This window comes from Heteronotia binoei, chromosome 10 (genome assembly GCF_032191835.1).
Source record: "Heteronotia binoei isolate CCM8104 ecotype False Entrance Well chromosome 10, APGP_CSIRO_Hbin_v1, whole genome shotgun sequence".
Taxonomy (NCBI): Eukaryota; Metazoa; Chordata; class Lepidosauria; order Squamata; family Gekkonidae; genus Heteronotia; species Heteronotia binoei.
In genome coordinates this window covers 105,144,947-105,164,116 of record NC_083232.1, presented here as the reverse complement: position 1 = coordinate 105,164,116, position 19,170 = coordinate 105,144,947, and the positions used below count along the sequence as shown (strand labels likewise).

General features: G+C 49.9%; 1 protein-coding gene across 1 annotated transcript in view; it reads left to right on the top strand.

Annotated features, from left to right (window-relative positions):
* The window catches only part of LOC132578045 (albumin-like), a 49,881-nt gene that overhangs the window by 14,975 nt on the left and 15,736 nt on the right, over positions 1-19,170 (top strand). Inside the window, exons 7-11 of the mRNA XM_060247869.1 lie at positions 5,410-5,539; positions 15,125-15,342; positions 16,144-16,276; positions 17,870-17,967; positions 18,312-18,450. Coding sequence (XP_060103852.1) covers positions 5,410-5,539; positions 15,125-15,342; positions 16,144-16,276; positions 17,870-17,967; positions 18,312-18,450 — 718 coding nt within the window. The remainder of the gene's footprint in view (positions 1-5,409; positions 5,540-15,124; positions 15,343-16,143; positions 16,277-17,869; positions 17,968-18,311; positions 18,451-19,170) is intronic.

Genomic DNA, 19,170 nt, shown 5'->3' with positions numbered 1-19,170 from the left:
ACTAACAATTAGGCCAAGTAGGCCTAATTGTTACTTAAATGGTGGGCAGTATGGGAATAATGCACTAAACTTAAAAGACAATTGCTGTCTATTTTATTGCAAGCCCTATTAGAGTAGTGGTTTCTTATGCAGTGGTGCTTCTGAGCTGTAATTCTTTATAGATTGCCTTTAGGGACCCCGGGGTGGCTTCTCCCCCAGTTTCCCCCCTGCTTGCTGCCCTCCCTGCCTGCACACCCAGCCAGCAACTGAGCCGCTCTTTGCCCGACTTGCCTGGTGCAGCTGATGCTGGCATCATTGCTAAGTTTAAGAACATAAGAGAAGCCATGTTAGATCAGGCCAATGGCCCATCCAGTCCAACACTCTGTGTCACACAGTGGCAAATTTTTTTTATATATACACACACACACTGTGGCTAATAGCCACTGATGGACCTCTGCTCCATATTTTTATCTAATCCCCTCTTGAAGGTGGCTATGCTTGTGGCCGCCACCACCTCCTATGGCAGTGAATTCCACATGTTAATCACCCTTTGGGTGAAGAAGTACGGTACTTCCTTTTATCCGTATCCGTTTTAAACTGTCTGCTCAGCAATTTCATCGAATGCCCACGAGTTCTTGTATTGTGAGAAAGGGAGAAAAGTACCGTACTTCTTTCTCTACTTTCTCCATACCATGCATTATCTTGTAAACCTCTATCATGTCACCCCGCAGTCGACGTTTCTCCAAGCTAAAGAGCCCTAAACGTTTCAACCTTTCTTCATAGGGAAAGTGTTCCATCCCTTTAATCATTCTAGTTGCCCTTTTCTGGACTTTCTCCAATGCTATAATATCCTTGTTGAGGTGCGGTGACCAGAACTGCACACAGTACTCCAAATGAGACCGCACCATCGATTTATACAGGGGCATTATGATACTGGCTGATTTGTTTTCAATTCCCTTCCTAATAATTCCCAGCATGGCGTTGGCCTTTTTTTATTGCAAACGCACACTGTCTTGACATTTTCAGTGAGTTATCTACCATGACCCCAAGATCTCTTTCTTGGTCAGTCTCTGCCAGTTCACACCCCATCAACTTGTATTTGTAGCTGGGATTCTTGGCCCCAATGTGCATTACTTTGCACTTGGCCACATTGAACCGCATCTGCCACGTTGACGCCCACTCACCCAGCCTCAAGAGATCCCTTTAGAGTTCCTCACAATCCTCTCTGGTTCTCACCACCCTGAACAATTTAGTGTCATCCGCAAACTTGGCCACTTCACTGCTCACTCCCAACTCTAAATCATTTATGAACAAGTTAAAGAGCATGGGACCCAGTACTGAGCCCTGCGGCACCCCACTGCTTACCATCCTCAACTGCGAAGACTGCCCATTTATACTCACTCTCTGCTTCCTATTACTCAGCCAGTTTTTGATCCACAAGAGGACCTGTCCTTTTACTCCATGACTCTCAAACTTTCTAAGGAGCCTTTGATGAGGAACTTTATCAAAAGCTTTCTGGAAGTCAAGGTAAACAACATCTATCTGGTCTCCTTTGTCCACATGTTTGTTCACCCCCTCAAAGAAATGTAACAGGTTAGTGAGGCAAGATCTTCCCTTACAGAACTCATGCTGAGTCTTCCTCAATAACCCGTGTTCATCAATGTGCCTGCTCATTCTGTCCTTGATAATGGTTTCTACCAACTTTCCCGGTATTGAAGTCAGACTGACTGGCCTGTAATTTCCCCGATCGCTTCTGGAACCCTTTTAAAAGATGGGGGTGACGTTTGCTACCTTCCAGTCCTCAGGAACAGAGGCAGATTTCAATGAACGATTACAGATTTTTGTTAGAAGATCCACAAGTTCAACTTTGAGTTCTTTCAGAACTCTTGGATGTATGCCATCTGGACTCGGTGACTTATTAGTTTTTAAGTTGTCTATCAGTTGTAGGACCTCCTCTTTTGTCACCTCAATCTGACTCAGGTCTTTCAACACCCCTTCCAAAATTAGTGGTTCTGAGGCGGGCAAAAAGTTCTCATCTTCCACAGTGAAGATGGAGGCAAAAAATTCATTCAGCTTCTCAGCCATTTCCCTATCCTCCTTCAGTAATCCTTTTACTCCATGGTCATCCAAGGGCCCCACTGCCTCTTTGGCTGGTTTCCTACTTCTAATATATTTGAAGAAATGTTTATTGTTGGTCTTTATGTTTTTTGCAATATGCTCCTCATAGTCCCTTTTTGCCTGCCTGATCACAGTCTTGCATTTGATTTGCCACAGCCTGTGTTCCCTTTTACTAATCTCACTTGGACTGTTTTTCCACCGCTTAAAGGAGTCCTTCTTTCCTTTTACAGATTCCATTACTTTGTTTGTTAACCATGCAGGCCTTTTCTTATGCCTGTTTGTGCCTTTCCTAACTCGTGGTATGTATTTTATCCGAGCTTCTAGGATTATAGTTTTAAATAGTCTCCAAGCTTCCACAAGGGTTTTGACCATATTTACCTTTCCTTTCAGTTTCCTCCTCACATGCCTCCTCATCTCAGTGTATTTACCTCTTTTAAAGTTAAACGTGGTTGTGGCGGTCTTTTTGGGCAACTCCCTATTTATACAAACGGTGAGATCAATAACATTATGGTCACTGCTCCCAAGCGGTGCAATCACTTTTACATCTCTCACCAAGTCTTGGGCATTACTTAGGACCAAATCCAGGATCGCCCCACCCCTGGTAGGTTCTGAGACCATCTGCTCCATAGCACAGTCATTGAGAGCATCAAGAAACTCAATCTCTTTCTGTCGACCAGAACACATATTGACCCAATCAATCTGCGGGTAGTTAATCACCTATTACGACACAGTTTTTACATTTAGCTGCTATCTGAGCCACTTGTGGGAAGGGCGGGATATAAATCATAAATAAATAAAGATAAATAAATAAATAAAAATCTTTAAGCCTTCCATCATATTATAATCGTCCTCTCTCTTTTGATTTGGTGGGCGATAGCAAACTCCCATAGTTAAATTTCCTTTTGGGCCCTCTATTTCAACCCAAAGAATTTCTAAAAGTGAATCTAATTCTCTGACCTCAGTCTTTCTGGACTGTATACCCTCTCTGACATACAGAGCCACCCCACCTCCAACCCTTCCCTCCCCATCCTTCCGATATAACTTATATCCAGGAATCACCATGTCCCACTGATTCTCCTCATTCCACCAAGTTTCTGAAATTCCCACAATGTCTATGTTTTCTCCCAACACTAAACATTCCAATTCACCAATTTTACTTCGAACACTTCTAGCATTTGCATACAAACATCTATAATTTCCCAGGCAAGCTAGGCCCGCCACCTTCCTCCTGCCGCCTCAAGACTCTGGCAGACAGTCCATACTGTTTGTCACCATCACAGTGGACAACTCTGGTCCATTACCCGGTAGAAAAATAGCAGCCAACCCTTCATCTCTTTGAGACGAGTCCTCCCGAACCAGAGACATTTCATCTCCTGTTGGCTTTCCCCCAAGATTTAGTTTAAAAACTGCTCTGCCACCATTAGGGTTTGTAGAATCTTTCGGGCTCAAGTGCCATCTTCTACTGGAGAAAGTTTTCCTTCCAGACGTTTCATTCTTAGGTGCGGAGAACATCCTCAGTGGCGTTACAGCCGGAGCAGGCACTCTGACCTTCTTGGCTGCTGTGCATTGAGCAGATGCACAGCAGCCAAGAAGGTCAGAGCGCCTGCTCCGGCTGCAACACCACTAAGGATGTTCTCCGCAGCTGAGAATGAAACGTCTGGAAGGAAAACTTTCTCCAGTAGAACACAGCACTTGAGCCTGAAAGATTCTACAAACCCTAATGATGTTACCAGCCGTGAAAACCTGAAATCTTTGCTCTGCCACCTTTTTGATTTTAAGCGCCAGCAGCCTGGTTCCATCCGGGGACAAGTGGAGACCGTCTCTTTTGTACAGCTCCCGTTTGTTCCAGAAAGCATCCCAGTGCCTAACAAACTTAAACCCTTCCTCCTTACACCATCGTCTCATCCACACATTGAGACTTCTAATTTGTGCCTGTCTCTCCTGCCCTGCACGTGGAACAGGTAGCACTTCTGAGAAGGCTACCTTGGAGGTCCTGGCCTTAAGTCTCCTGCCTAGCAGCCTAAATTTTTCCTCCAGGACCTCACAACTGCATTTCCCCACATCGTTGGTGCCAACATGCACCACGACCACAGGCTCCTCCCCAACACTGTCTATCAGCCTATCTACTACATGCGTAATATCCGCTACCTTCGCACCAGGCAGGCAAGTCACCATACGGTCAGTACGCGGTTTCGCCACCCAGCTGTCTACTTGTCTAAGGATCGAATCACCAACTACCAAAACCCTCCCTCTCCCCCTGCCCAGGGATGGTTCCTTGGTGCGAAAGGATTCCCTCTCATCAACCGAAGAAGAGGTCCCTTCTGAGGGCGCATTTCCCTTATCCTCAGCACGGTGCCCTGTTCCCTCTCGACCCTCACGCTCTCTGGCAGCAATGGGGCTGCTACGTTCAGAGCGGGGCTCATCTAATACGCCCCCGAGAGTCTTCCCCAAGTGCCTAACTGACCGTTTGCCTTTCCCTGCCTCTCCTCTGCAGCTTAGTCAAAGGGGCTTTTGAGAAGGGGCCTGCAGGCTGCAGCAGGGGCCATGGGCAGTGGGACCCCCAAGATTTTGATTGCCTAGGAGCCTCCACGGGGTTTAATCCGGCCCTGTCGCCCTTTCATTTTGCTCGTCCTGATGGTTTCCAGCCTTCAGGTGGTGACACAACCTATAAAGGATTACAGCTCAGAAGCATCACTGCATAAGAAACCACTACTCTAATAGGGCTTGCAATAAAATAGACAGCAATAGTCTTTTATGTTTAGTGCATTATTCCCATACTGCCCACCATTTAAGTAACAATGTGGAAAACAAAGAGCTGGACATAAGGAATTAGCATCGCCCAAACCCTGTCCTGTCTGAGGAATCCACAGGAGCCGAGCTGAAACATTACAGAGTGCGAGGAATCCAGCCCCTCACAGGGTTAGCTCAGAGTCCATGCAGATGGCAGCAGCCTCCAGGTGGTGGCTGGAAATCTCCTGGGATCACAACTCATCTCCCGGCCACAGAGCACTTCCCCTGGAGAAAGTGGCAGTTTTGAGAGGTGGGCTGCATGGCATGAGACCGCACTGAAGCCCCCCCCGGGCTGCACCCCCAAAACCTCCAGGTCTTTCCTGACCCAGAGTGGGCCACCCGACTCCTTCCCAGCTGAGGAAAAACCACCCAGCCCAGTCCGCGTTTCATTCTGGGCAACGTTTCATTGATACACCCGTCTTCCTTTCTGCTAGGTCAGTGAGTAGAATGTCTTAATGAGAATAAAGTCTAGATATTATAAAGAATCAGTGTTTAAGGACACTAATTTTTAAAAATTCACAGGAAACTTGCTCTGGTAGCCCAGAAATTCCCCAAAGCTGAGCATTCTGTCCTGCACAACATCACTCAAGAGATTGTCCATATTCACGCAGAGCGGTGCAAAGGCGACATCGTGGAGAGTCACTTGGATAAGGTACCACCAAGTCATTTACAAACCCTCCATATGCCTGAAATGTATGATCCTTCTTGAAATGTGGCTCTCTTTTGAGAATTACTTTGTTTTGCTGCTTTGGCTTGCCTCCTGACATCTGCACTTTACAAGAGAGACAGAGAAAGAGAGAACATTTACTTTATTTTTTAAATACATCAGCTGATTTTTGTTAAAGTAAAGCTATTCAATTTATTATCATCAGGGGTGGGATTCTAGCAGGAGCTCCTTTGCATATTAGGCCACACACCCCTGATGTAGTCAATCCTCCCTGTAAGCTCTTGGAGGATTGGCTACATCAGGGGTGTGTGGCCTAATATGCAAAGGAGCTCCTGCTAGAATCCCACCCCAATTATTTTTATTTACGTTATATTTATATCCCACCTATTCTATGCAGACTCAAGGCGGCTAACAATAAACAATAAGCAATACACAATAAACAATAAGCAATATTAAAACAATCAAACAGTAAAACAATAAAACAATCAGATAAATTGCAATGGTGTTACTTCAGGCATATAATATTACCTTTCTCACGCGTACAGATCCTAGGCAGTTAGTACTAAAGTGCGATAGATCCAGGTGGGGTGGCAGCCCTCTCCCATTAGATGTCATATGCCATCTGAAACAGTTCAGTCTTGCAGGCCCCGTGGAACAGTGAAAAGCCCCGCAGGGCTATGATGGCCTCTGGGAGGGTGTTCCAGAGTACTGGGGCTGCAACCGAGAAGGCTCTTGCTCTGGTGGAATTAAGCCTAGCCTCTTTTAGCCCAGAGACAGCCAGAAGATTTTGAGAGCTTGGTCGTACTGCTCTCTGGGGAACATGTGGGGCAAGGCAGTCCCGCAGATAGGTAGGCCCTAGGCCATATAGGGCTTTGAAGGTTAATACCAGGACCTTGAAACGGATTCGGTATGCAACAGGCAGCCAGTGCAGTGCTCTCAGCACAGGCTGAAAGTGCTCCTGCTGGGGAAACCCCATTAGTAGCCTGGCTGCAGCATTCGGCACCTACTGCAGCTTCCAAATCTGAGTCAAGGGCAGCCCCATGTAGAGAGCGTTACAGTAATCAATTCTTGAGGTGACTGAGGCGTGGATCACCATTGCTAAGTTGCCGCGCTCAAGGTAGGGGACCAACTGCCATGTTCCTCAAAGGTGGAAAAAAGCGGCTCTGGCAGTGGCTGCTACCTGGGCCTCCATTGTTAAGGAGGACTCCAGGAGCACTCCCAAGCTCTTAACCCTTGACGCTGGTGTCAGTGGCATCCCATCGAAGGCTGGTAAAGGGATCACCCTTCCTGGGCTGCTGCAACTTAGATAGAGAACCTATCCCAAGTTCTCTGGGGCACAGCCAGACAGGCCACCCATCTGCATACTGATGACAACCCAGCCCATACCTAAGTGGGTGTCTCTGGGACAACATTTCCCCAGTCGCCACCCTTTGTCCCCAACCTTGGAGGAAAGAGGAGAGCCACTGTAAGGCAGACCCCTATATCCCCATGTCGGCAAGACAGCTGGACAGCAGCTGGTGGTCAGTTGTATCAAATGCAGCTGACAGGTCTAATAGGAGCAGTACTGCTGAGTCGCCTTCATCCAGATGTCTCAGGAGGTCATCCATTATTATGATTTATTCAACTTAATGGAATGCCCCATCTCAGCTAGTATCAGGCTCTGGGTGATGTACAATACAAGAATAAAATGTGCATTTAAGTCAATAAAACCAGTTACATTAAAAGGAAGTTATAAACCTTGATGGTGTCTCATTTAACGTGCTATTGTTCAGATTCCCAGTCATTACATTGGTGATGAGGGAATCCCCTCAAGGGGGGGCGGGGAGAAAGGTGCCAGCACGGCAGCTGTCACTGTCCTTTCTCTGCAAGTGGGAACCTTTCTTTTCATGGAATATGGGCTCTCCAGTTCAATGTGGTTTGATATCGTCTACGGACTGTCTTTCTCTACTAGCATTGCACTGATCTCCTCTGTCCTTTCATTCTGTTTCCCTCTCTTCTTAACCCCCTCCCCCCTTTCTTTTTCTTTTAAAATTATGTTTGTTCGTCTCTGTTTTTTTGTTTTGTTTTGTGTGTGTGTTTGTTTTTTAGTGAGGGCACCTAGCACTATCTATATGATCACCAGAATTGATAATATTCATTTTGTTTGCGATTTTGGAAATGTATTCTGTACTTTACTCTTACATTTGCCAATGTTTGGTATATGAAGAAAGATATGTATATTTTGGTGTTGATTCTTTTAATAAAGCTGTATTGTATTTTAGAAAAAAAATGTCGCTGTCCTTATGCAAAGGCTTGGTGGAACACCTCTGCCTTCCAGTCCCTGGGAACCTGTAAAAGATCCCCCAGGGCCCTGATATCTTCCAGCAGAGCTTTCTACCAATCAGGGCCAGGACAGCAGGATCTCTTTAAGGCTGGGCATCACCAGCAGGTTCCGACTGGTGGAACATATGAACATATGAAGCTGCCTTATACTGAATCAGACCTTTGGTCCATCAAAGTCAGTATTGTCTTCTCAGACTGGCAGCGGCTCTCTAGGGTCTCAAGCTGAGGTTTTTCACACCTATTTGCCTGGACCCTTTTTTGGAGATGCCAGGGATTGAGCCTGGGACCTTCTGCTTCTCAAGCAGATGATCTACCACTGAGCCACCCTCCCTCCTTTCCAGGAGGAGGTGGTCTCATAGATTCCTCGGTCTCAGGCTGCTCAAGCCCTTAAAGGTCATGACCAGAACCTTTAATCTGACCAGAAGCCAGTGTAGCTTTAGTTGTTCATAGAATCATAGAGTTGGAAGGGATCTCCAGGGTCATCTAGTCCAACCCCCTGCACAATGCAGGAAACTCACAAACACCTCCCCCTAAATTCTCAAGATCTTCATTGCTGTCAGATAGTGCCCCTATCCTTCATTATTTCCAATGGTGGGAAGGCATTTCAAAGGTGTGCAGTCCCTTTAAATGTGATGGTCAGAACTCCCTTTGGAGTTCAATTGTGCTTGTCAGAACCTTGCTGCCGGTTCCCCCCCCCCCCCACATGTCTCCTGACTCCACCCCCAAAGTCCCCAAATATTTCTTGAATTGGACCTGGCAACTCTAGGAGGGGAGAGGAGAGGAGGGAGCTCAGTGGGGCGCAGTGCTCCAGAGCCCACCCTCCAAAGCAGCCATTTTCTCCAGGGGAACTGATGGTGGTCATCTGGAGACCAACAGTAATAGCAGGAGAACTCCAGGCCCCACCTGAAGGCTGGCAACCCTGGAGGCTTGAGCTGTGTGTGATTCACTTTAAGATAGCAGAGGGGAAGACGTCTGTCCATCAGAAACCTCCTGAGTCATTCTTTCCTCCCCCCTCCCAGGACGTGAGCTTTGAAATGGGCAGCCCAATGGCCTTGCTTTGCGGGGGACGCCCAACTGCCAGCCCACACGTGCTTCCCAGCACCCCAGATCCAGTTTGGGAAACAACTTAGTGTCAAGTCGATGGATTCAAGAATGAGTCAAAGTTGATACTAAGTCTTCATTTATTGATAACCGGTACTCTGGCGCAAGCCTCTAGCTTGCTAAGAATGAAACCAATACATTGATACATGGGTTTTAAGGTACACTTCAAAAACATTCCTACGGGGGGGAGGGACAGTGGCTCAGTGGTAGAGCATCTGCTTGGGAAGCAGAAGGTCCCAGGTTCAATCCCTGGCATCTCCAAAAAAGGGTCCAGGCAAATAGGTGTGAAAAACCTCAGCTTGAGACCCTGGAGAGCCGCTGCCAGTCTGAGAAGACAATACTGACGTTGATGGACCAAAGGTCTGATTCAGTATAAGGCAGCTTCATATGTTCATATGTTCATATGTTACAGGAGGAAACATTCACATACAACTACTAGATACTTTCTCAGACGATAGCTAGCAAATGCTCTTGAATTGTTATGCAAGGACTCCTCCCACCTCCAGGCCCTGAGAAGGTGCCGGCTAGTTCCTTTACACCAGTTACAAATCAAAATAAGAAAAGGGGGGAAGGAGAGCAACTAAGGTAGAACATTAGCAGCAGTGGATCCATTATGATTTTAACAGGGTCTATTGCTTAGGCCATGATCCCCGAGTCTTAAGTCATTATTAGTCAATCTTGACATACTGCCCCCCTCAAGCTGACCCTCTCGGCCTCTGAGGGTGTTTAGATAGAAATTTCTTGATCAGGTCAGGGGCTGACACATCTTTTTCTGCTACCCACTCATTTTCACTAGGAGGGAAATATTTCCATCTAATTAGATAATACAGCTTCCCATGTTTAAGCTTTGAGTCCAAGATTTCCTGGATCTCATGGTGACTCTAGCTCCCCACCTGGATAGGTTGGGGTGCTTCTGGCCGAGGATGCCCAGGGGAACAACCAGGGTCTTTCCGAAGAAGACTGCAATGAAAGACAGGGTGCACTTTACTGAACATCTTTGGCAACTCCAGCTCTACTGTAACTTTATTTATCACCCTCTTGATTTTAAAAGGACCCAGGTATTTGTAAGACAACTTTTTGGATGGTTGAGTGAGTGGAAGGTTTTTTGTAGACACAAATACTGAGTCTCCTACTTTGAAATCCCAGGCAGGGACATGGCTTTTGTCATATTGCTTTTTGTAAGCTTCTTTGGCTACTTCCAAGTTCTCCTGTATTTCCTTCCAACTCTTAGTCAGCGTGCCCCACCACTGATCAAAAGGGCTCGCCTCTTTCTTTACTTCCCCCCCTGGTAGCAGCGGGAGGGGCTTTCCCTCATACCCACTCACGGTCTGAAAGGGGGAGGCTTTGGTGGAGCTGTGGGCACTGTTGTTATAGCAGTACTCTGCAAAGGGCAATAGATCCACCTAGTTGGATTGCTGATGGTTTATATAGCGCCTTAAGTACTGCTCTAGAAGCCCGTTCACACGCTCAGTCTGTCCGTCCGTCTGTGGGTGGTAGGCGGAACTTAACCCCTGCTCCATGCCCATCAGTTTACAGAACTCCCGCCAGAAGTTGGCAATGAATTGTGGGCTGCGGTCACTAATCACCTTGTCGAGGATTGAGTGTAGCTTGGCTACATGGTTGAAGAATAAATAAGCCAGCTTCCTTGCTGTGGGGAGTTGGGCACAAGGAATAAAGTGGGCTTCCTTGGAAAAAGTATCTACTACCACCAATATTACGATTTTGCCATGAGAGGGCGGTAGCTCCACAATTAAGTCCATGGAGACTATCGACCAGGGTCTAGAGGCGGTCTCCAGTGGTTTGAGTAGTCCAGGGGGTTTCCCTCCCCTTCTTTTAGCCATTATGCAAATAGGGCAGGTAGATACAAATTCGGATATATCCCTTTTCATGGAGGGTCACCAAAACTGCCTGTTGACCAGATGCAAGGTCTTGATGTACCCAGAATGCCCAGACAGTTTGTTGGAGTGACAGAACTGCAATACTTCTAATCTCATGGCCTTAGGAACGTATAGTTTTTCTCCCTTGTACCATAGCCCATCCTCTTTCCTGGACTTCCCCTCCTTTTCGATCTCTGCTGCCATTCTTTCCATTCCCCACCCCTGCAGTTGGTGTTTCTTTTGTGACAGTGTAGTTACAACAGCGGCCACTTGGGTGGGCGGAACGAAAGAGTCCACTATCTCCTCCCTTTGACTGTTGTGCTGGGGCAAGCGAGACAAAGTGTCTGCTAGAAAATTCTTCGTGCCGGGGATGTGCTTCAGCACAAAATCGAATTTAGAGAAGAAACCGGTCCACCTGATTTGTTTTTCACTCAATTTCCTCTTCCCTGTGAGGGCCTGAAGGTTTTTGTGGTCGGTCCATATTTTGAACAGCACTTTTGCCCCTTCTAACCAAGACCGCCATGTTTTTAAGGCAAACATTACTGCAAACGCCTCCTTATCCCACACTGACCAATTCCTTTGCTCTGCCGTGAACTTTTTTGAGATGTAAGCACACGGCCTCAGTTTCCCTTCCTCATCCTTCTGCATGAGAATGGCCCCGACAGCTACATCGGAGGCATCGCATTGTACAATGAAGGGTTTAAGTTCGTTGTGGTGGCTCAGGACCGGCTCAGTTGTGAACAGCCGCTTCAATTTATTGAACGCCCACTGGCAGTTTGATGTCCAATTTAACTGGGCTCCCGGTCGCTTGGCTTCCGGGCCCTTCCCCTTCATCTTTAACAATTAAGTTAAGGGGAGCATGATTTGTGCGAACCCTGGTATGAACTCCCTATAGAAATTTGCGAACCCGAGGAACAATTGGAGTTGTCTACGCGTTCTCGGGGGAGCCCAATCTAGTACGGCTTGCACTTTCGCTGGGTCCATTGCCAGCCCCCTAGCGGGCACTCGGAAACCTAAGTAGTCCAGCTCTGTTTTGTGAAATTCACATTTGGACAGCTTAGCATACAATGTGTGACTCAACAGGGTGCTTAACACCTCCTGCACCAATTTCACATGAGACAGTTAGTCTTGTGAATAAATAATGATGTCATCCAGATACACCACCACCCCCTTAAACAAAAACTTTCTTAATACATTGTTTATAAAACTCATGAACACCCTGGGGGCCCCTTGCAGTCCAAACGGCATCACCAGGTATTCGAACTGCCCCAGTGGTGTGTTGAACGCCATTTTCCACTCATCCCCCTCTTTAATGCGCACTCTGAAATACGCATCTCTCAAGTCCAACTCTGTAAAAATTTTCCCCTCCGACACAGTACTCAATAAATCTTTAATGAGGGGGATGGGGTAGGCGTTGGAATTTGAAATCGCGTTTATCCCGCGAAAATCTGTGCAAAGTCTAAGCGAGTTGACCTTCTTTTTCCGGAACAGGACCGGGGCTGCGTGGGGAGCCGTGGCCGGCCTAATAAACCCCTGTTTTAAGTTCTTGTCCAGAAATTTGCGCAGCTCCGCCTTCTCCGCCCATCCCATCGGGTACAGTTTGGCTTTGGGGAGCAATTCGCCAGGTATTAACGCGATAGCACAGTCTGTGTCCCTATGGGGCGGCAGTTCATCGGCGCACTGCTCGCTGAACACCCCCATCAAGTCCCAGTATACCCAGGGAATTTCCAGGACTTCTTCCAGTGTCAGGCACACCCTCTCGGTGGAGGGCGGAGGGCGAGGCCCCCACTCCAAGTTCCATAGGTGATCTTTGCACAGCAGGTCTATGAACCTTATGGTTTGCCTCCCCCACCGAATGTCCGGTTCATGCCTGGCCAGCCACCCCACCCCCAACACTACCGGGTAAGAGCAGGAGGGGGCGATTACAAAAGACTCCTACTCCCAATGCTCCTCAATCCCCATCGGCAGAAATTGAGTCTCTGAAGCACAGGGCTCCCCCTGCATCACTGACCCATCCATCTGCTTGAACTGTATGGGGCAGGGGAGGGGGTTGGTAGTCAGGCCTAAGGCCTCTTCTATCTTAGGCGTTATTAATTCCCTGTTGCACCCTGAGTCAATTAACGCCCTCACTTGCAAGAACCTCTTGAGTTTGGGGTTCAACAGTCTCACTGGTACAAAACATAGTGATCCAGTCACTCTCACCCTCACTGGTGCTGGCTCCTCTGCGACCTGCTGGTGGGCACCCTTCAGAGCAGGTCGTTCTCGTTTCCCGACAGCTCCTCCATCCAGACCAATTTGCCCAGCTCGTCGCTCAGGAACGGTTCCTCTTCCCCCTCTTCGATGGCTGCCACGTTGCTTTTCGCCACTTCCTTAGGGCGGCCGGGATCCTTCTTCGGGACGGGAGTGCTCTGCTTCGGGGCACTTGGTGGTGCTCACGGCGGGTTTGTGCAGCTGCTTGCCAGGTGCCCTGGGTCTCCACACCGAAAGCACTTGCGGGTTCCGTTTGGTTTACCCCCACCGGCCGGCTTCTTCACCTCTGCTTTCGGGGTTGCTTTCAGGTCCCGTCCCCCCTTTCCGCTCTGTTGCTGGCGTTGCAGGGCAACGCGTTTCATATTGGCCTCAACCTCACCTGCTAGCTGGATCTAATTGACCAACATGGTAGGTTGGGCTTGGGTGGGGGCCCGATCCAATATGCCCGCATTCAGCCCCCGGGTGAAATGCTCGATCTTCATCAGCTCGCTCCATCCTCGCACCTTGGCTGCGTTGGCTCGGAAGTCCACAGCATACTCCCGGATCGACTTCTGCCCCTGTTGCATGTCGCGCAGGGCCGCCAGCGCCCGGATCTCCTGGAGGGGGTCTTCGTACTGGGCCAACAGAGCCTGTAGGAACATTGCTACATAGTCCAGTTCCGGGCTCATGGCTTCGTACAGGCTTACGTACCACCTTTTGGCCGCCCCTTTCAGTTTCGACCCCAGGTAATCCACTCGGCTGAACTCATCCGGGAAGCTATTTCCCCAATAATGCATATAGCTGTTCGCCTGGATTGTAAAGTATTCAACCTCGTCTGGGTCCCCGTCGAAGGTAGTGTCGAGCTCCCTTCCTCTCCCTCCGTCGGGAGGAGCAGGAGAGGGGCCCGCCGGCCGAGGTGCTGCGGGTGGCGCTGGGGCCACGACCGGTGCCGCTGGCATGTGAATCACTGGTGCTGATGGCTGCCGGATTGGGGGGGGTGTGTGTTGAATAATCCTTCTTGGCCCAGGCAGCCCTAGAGAGCGAGAGATCTCCCTTGTGATCTCTCCCACCATGCGGTTGGTCATGGCCTGCATCTCCATCTTCAGGCCCTTGACCATGCTCTCCACTTCCTTGCGGACCATGGCTCGAAACTCCCTGGCTGTTTTGTCCTCCTCGTCCCTTGGGGCCGTTGCCCCCAGTTCTCCCTCGTCTGGTTGCGGCCACTCCTCGTGTAATGGGACCACCATAATAGTGTTGATCTCCCCCGGCTCCATGGGTCCCGGATTGGGCCCTTCCACATTCGCCCTTCGCATGTGTCGGGTCAGGATGGCTTCGCGTCTAGCCAGGGCCTCATCCATGGTGCTGGTGGAGGTCCGGGGCTGCCACTGCCTCGGGGTGACGAGCAGCTGCTGGAACTGTGGAGATGCCGCTACTCCCCAGGCATCCAGGACATGCCAGGGAATGGACAGTCCTTATTCAGCGTCAGGAAGCTCGCCGCCTTCTGGTATCTTTTCAGCCATTTTGCTGCAAAGTGGCTGGGGTGGTTAAGCTTCAAAGTTGATTCTTCGCAAAATGTCAAGTTGACGGATTCAAGAATGAGTCAAAGTTGATACTAAGTCTTCATTTATTGATAACTGGTACTCTGGCGCAAGCCTTTAGCTTGCTAAGAATGAAACCAATACATTGATACATGGGTTTTAAGGTACACTTCAAAAACATTCCTACGGAAGGCGGGGTTTACAGGAGAAAACATTCACAAACAACTACTAGATACTTCCTCAGACAATAGCTAGCAAATGCTCTTGAATTGTTATGCAAGGCTTCCTCCCACCTCAGGCCCCGAGAAGGCGCCGGCTAGTTCCTTCACCCCAGTTACAAATCAAAATAAGAAAAGGGGGGAAGGGGAGCAACTAAGGTAGAACATTAGCAGCAGTGGATCCATTATGATTTTAACAGGATCATGCTTAGGCCATGATCCCCCAGTCTTAAGTCATTATTAGTCGATCTTGACACTTAGTTTTGTGCACCTCCCTTCTCACAGATAGCCCTGGCCAAGTTCGCCTGTGGACACCAAGACATTCTCTCTCCAAAAATGAAAGGCTGCTGTGAGAAGATGGTGCTGCATCAGCCATTCTGCCTTGTGATGATGGAGAATGATGACCTACCTGCAGATCTGTCTCCAACCGTCCGGGAGTTTGTGGATAACAAAGAGGAAGTGTGCCAGCACTACGTGGAGAATCCTGGCGGCCACGTGGAACGGTATTGGCAGGCGCCTTTCTGCCCATCCACAGGCCAAGGGAGGTGGCCCACTGGGAGGGGGGCAGAGAGAGGGCACAGAGCCAGGCTCCTTCCTACACCCTGGACCCTCAAGGGTTTTGTCCCCAGGCACAGGTGAGATAGATCCAAATAGGCAGCCGTGTTGGTCTGAAGTAGTAGAACAAAACCAGAGTTAATTGCACCTTTGACCAATTAGTTTTATTCAGAATGTGCTCGGTGGTCACATAACTACTTTTGCAACCCTGGTTTTAGATTTCAGTTCTTGCACCTCCTTCTGAGATTTCAGCCTGGGGAAAGGCCCTCTTTCCCTCCCTGGCAGAGTTTCACGAAGATGAGAGGCCTCTTGAGTTCCAGAGGAAGGTGGTCTATCCCTGTTTGGCTGCAGAAGAGGAGTGAGACTGGAGTCCAGCAGCCCCCTTGAGACCAGCAGGGGTTTCTTTTGAGGGGGGAGGATGAACTATCAAGAATCCCAGCAGTCCCTTCTTCAGCTATGAGCCAGACTGGAGCTCTCTGAGCCTTGAAGGTGGGAGGGCTCTTGCAAAGAAGGGATTCCAGACCCAGAGGGCCAAGGCAGACTGCTGTGATCAGCTTGACTAGAGCAAGGGCAGAAATGCTGAGAGGCAGAACATCAGTATCTGTAGTGAGATAAAAAAAAATCCCATGTCCTTATTCAGCCCTGGGGACCATTGCCCTGAAGTTGTGCATGAACTCCAGTGCTGGTGTTGTAAGCACTGGGAACACTGGGAAATGTTTATTCTTGGTTTTATTCTCTAACATTTCTAGGTTTCTGTACGAGTATGCCCGGAGGCACCCAGAGTTGTCAGCTCAGTCTCTCCTAAGAATCCAGAAGGGGTATCACGATTTGCTGGAGAAGTGCTGCCAGCCAGAGACCCCGGAGAACTGCCTCTTGGAAGGGGTGGGTTTCATGCAATGGGCGGGGGGAGGAGGGGATTGTAGTCGCAAGCAGGTTCCAAATGCTTTCCCAGAGGATGAAACTAGACGCTATAGAATCACAGGGCCCCCAAATCCAAAATCCAGCCCCATTGTCAGATCCAGCTGCCGCACTGTATTTCTGTGCCCCCTGTGGTGACAAGCCGTGCTCCACAGCAAAGGCAGAGAAATGACCCATGTCACGATTAGGGGTGGGCACAAACAGGGAAAATGCAGTCCAGTTCCCTTTAAGCAGGGTTTGCAGGAGGCCTGAAAGAGAGTGGAGTGATGAAAAGCCCTTCCGGGCTGTTTGGGCAGTGCAGGGTTTCCTCCTCAGGTCTGATGCGATCGGGTTGCTCCAGGCAGGGTGGAGCTGCCACCACATGTGGAACTGCAAACTCTCTTGGAGCAACTCCCTCCCTCTCCTTTCCACCGAACTGCAGTTCCCTTTCCTGGGTGTGAAGAAAGTGGCAGCCTCAGCCTCTGCACGGGGAAGCTGGAAGGGGGAAGCGGCCCAGGTCAGAGGTCCATGGCTATGGGACTTTTGCTTCCAGGTGCCCAGGGCCGGATCTAGGGGGCAGAGCAGAGGGGGGTGCTTGCCCTGGGTGCTGCTACAGGAGTGTGCGGGGTGGCAAACTGGGTATGGAGTCCATCCTATCTGTGGGCCCATTAGATAGAATGGGCCCATAAGGGGGCATCATTTTTTAATTTTGCCCCCCCCCCTCAAAAAGCATGTAGATCCGGTCCTGCAGGTGCTCTCAGAGGAGCCGTTCTGGCCCTGGTTCCTGCAAGACAAAATGGTGTCCTTGTGACGCCTAGACATGTACATGTGTTGTTTCCGGACCAAGAGTTTCATGGGCTTCTTGTCCCTAGAGAACCAAACATGGCATCGTGTCCTGGGCAGGGTGGAGCTGATGGGGGCTGCTCTCAGCCCGTGGCCTGGGAGGTTGGCATGGAGAGGGAGGGGGCTGGGAAATAAAGAGACAAGGCATGTCCTGGCTGGAAATAGCAAGACCAACCCACAACCCTGGTTTTTTTCGGTTTTAAATCCAGTTTGCGGAAGAGTTCTGACGTGAGCATCTCATGCCATGTTATTTGGGTTGCCCTTTGGATTTGGATTGTGCTGTGGACCGATGTCATCTGGCGGCAGCAGAAACCCCAATGTCATCTGGCAGCAGCAGAAGCATAGGGCTGCCCCCTGCCTGCTCTGCTCTTGCAGATGGCCTTCTGCTGCAGCTCCCTGCCCGAAGAGGCAGGGGAGGTGGGGAGGGGGTCTTCTGCAAGGTCTTGTGGCCTCCTCCTCCTGTCACTTGCTGGCCTGCAACATTGTGTGACGCCACCTTTGCTAGTCTCAGCCTGCTCCCAAGCTCCTGCCAGTTGCTAGCAAAGGGGTGGCCACCCTACAGAAGGACTTGAACACGGGAGAGGCCTTCGTCATCCCAGACCCGGCTTTTTACAAAAGGAACAATGCTGCCTGTCTTTATTGCAGAGGAGTCCTGCTGCTCTTGGAGATTCTCTAATGCTTCCTCTCCAGGAAGAGCCATTTCCAGTTGTCCTCAATAGTTCCACTTTCTTGCAGGAACCTCTTCTCAGAAAACACGTTGCTGACACCATGGACGTGATAAGGACCAACTGTGAACTTTATGCAAAAATGGGAGACTATGCGTTCCAAACTATGTATGTTGCCCTTCTCTGTTTCTGACATGGGGGCTGTGGAGGGCTGCCACTTCCAGTGCTGGGGCAGATGAAGCTCCACGGTGAATGTCCCGGATTCAGGGGAGCCCTTAGAGGCAGGCACATTTCCTCGGGGAGAGAAATGGAATGGGAGGAGCTCCTGAAGGGCCGTGACAGAAGTGTGGCCACTCTTGTGGCACGACCTTGTGGCAAGCCCCAATGCTCATGTGGCACTCCACCCCCCAGACCTGACCTGAGAGCTGCTAGCTGTGGCGGCTGTCTCCCTCTGGCCTAGAGCTCATCCCAAAGCCCTTCTGCCGGGAACTCACCAAGCCCTCCCTTTGTAGGCTTCTCGTCCACTACACCAAGAAAGCCCCGCAGCTGTCCTCTGAAGAACTGGTGCACTACACGAGCCAGCTGCTGGCCGTGGCTGCCAAGTGTTGCTCGCTTGGGGAGGACAAAAAGATGACCTGTGCTGAGAGCCATGTGAGTAGAGCCTTTCCTGCTGTTTTCTGACCCCTGCATGTGGCCCTGGTGGGGGGAGGCACTGGGCAGCTGGGTCCTCCTGGGTGGGGGGCGGAGTTGCATGAACCGACAGCACTGGGATATGACACTGCAGGGGGAAGAGGAAGGAGTGGGCAGTGCAGAATGCCGGGGGGGGGGGGGGCGCACAGCCAGCACTGCAGAGTTCAGGGACAGGGTCCTGAAGGGGAGGGTGCCTGTGCTAAGGAACAACGGCAGGAATGCTTTCTGCTGGAAGATGGATGCCTGAAGCAACACCCTGCACTTGCCCTTTGGGGAGAAATGTTTTTTCCTGGAAAGCAGGACGAGAAATCCTAGGGATGTGCACTTCTCTCATTGTGAAGCAATGAGAAGGCAGGTTTAATGTCCCCTGCAGTAGCACTGCCTGGTCCCACGGGACACAAGCGAGACTTCTCCTTGCATTGCCCCTCTTGTCCCCCAGAAGGAGCACCCAGCCCTCCAGTGATGGGTTCAGGGCCCCTGCATGGCTGTGTCGTCTCCGAGGGGCTCCTGAACTCGAGCAAGAGGGCTGCCCTCTGAAAGGGTCGGCATTCCGGGCTGGTGGTCCCCAGCTCCAGGTGGGGAATCCCCTGCTTTGGGGGGCTTCTACAGTGATGTTGCTGCACAATGTCTCTGAAGTGATGACATCACATGTAAGGGAGGTCATCACGTTGGGGACATCAT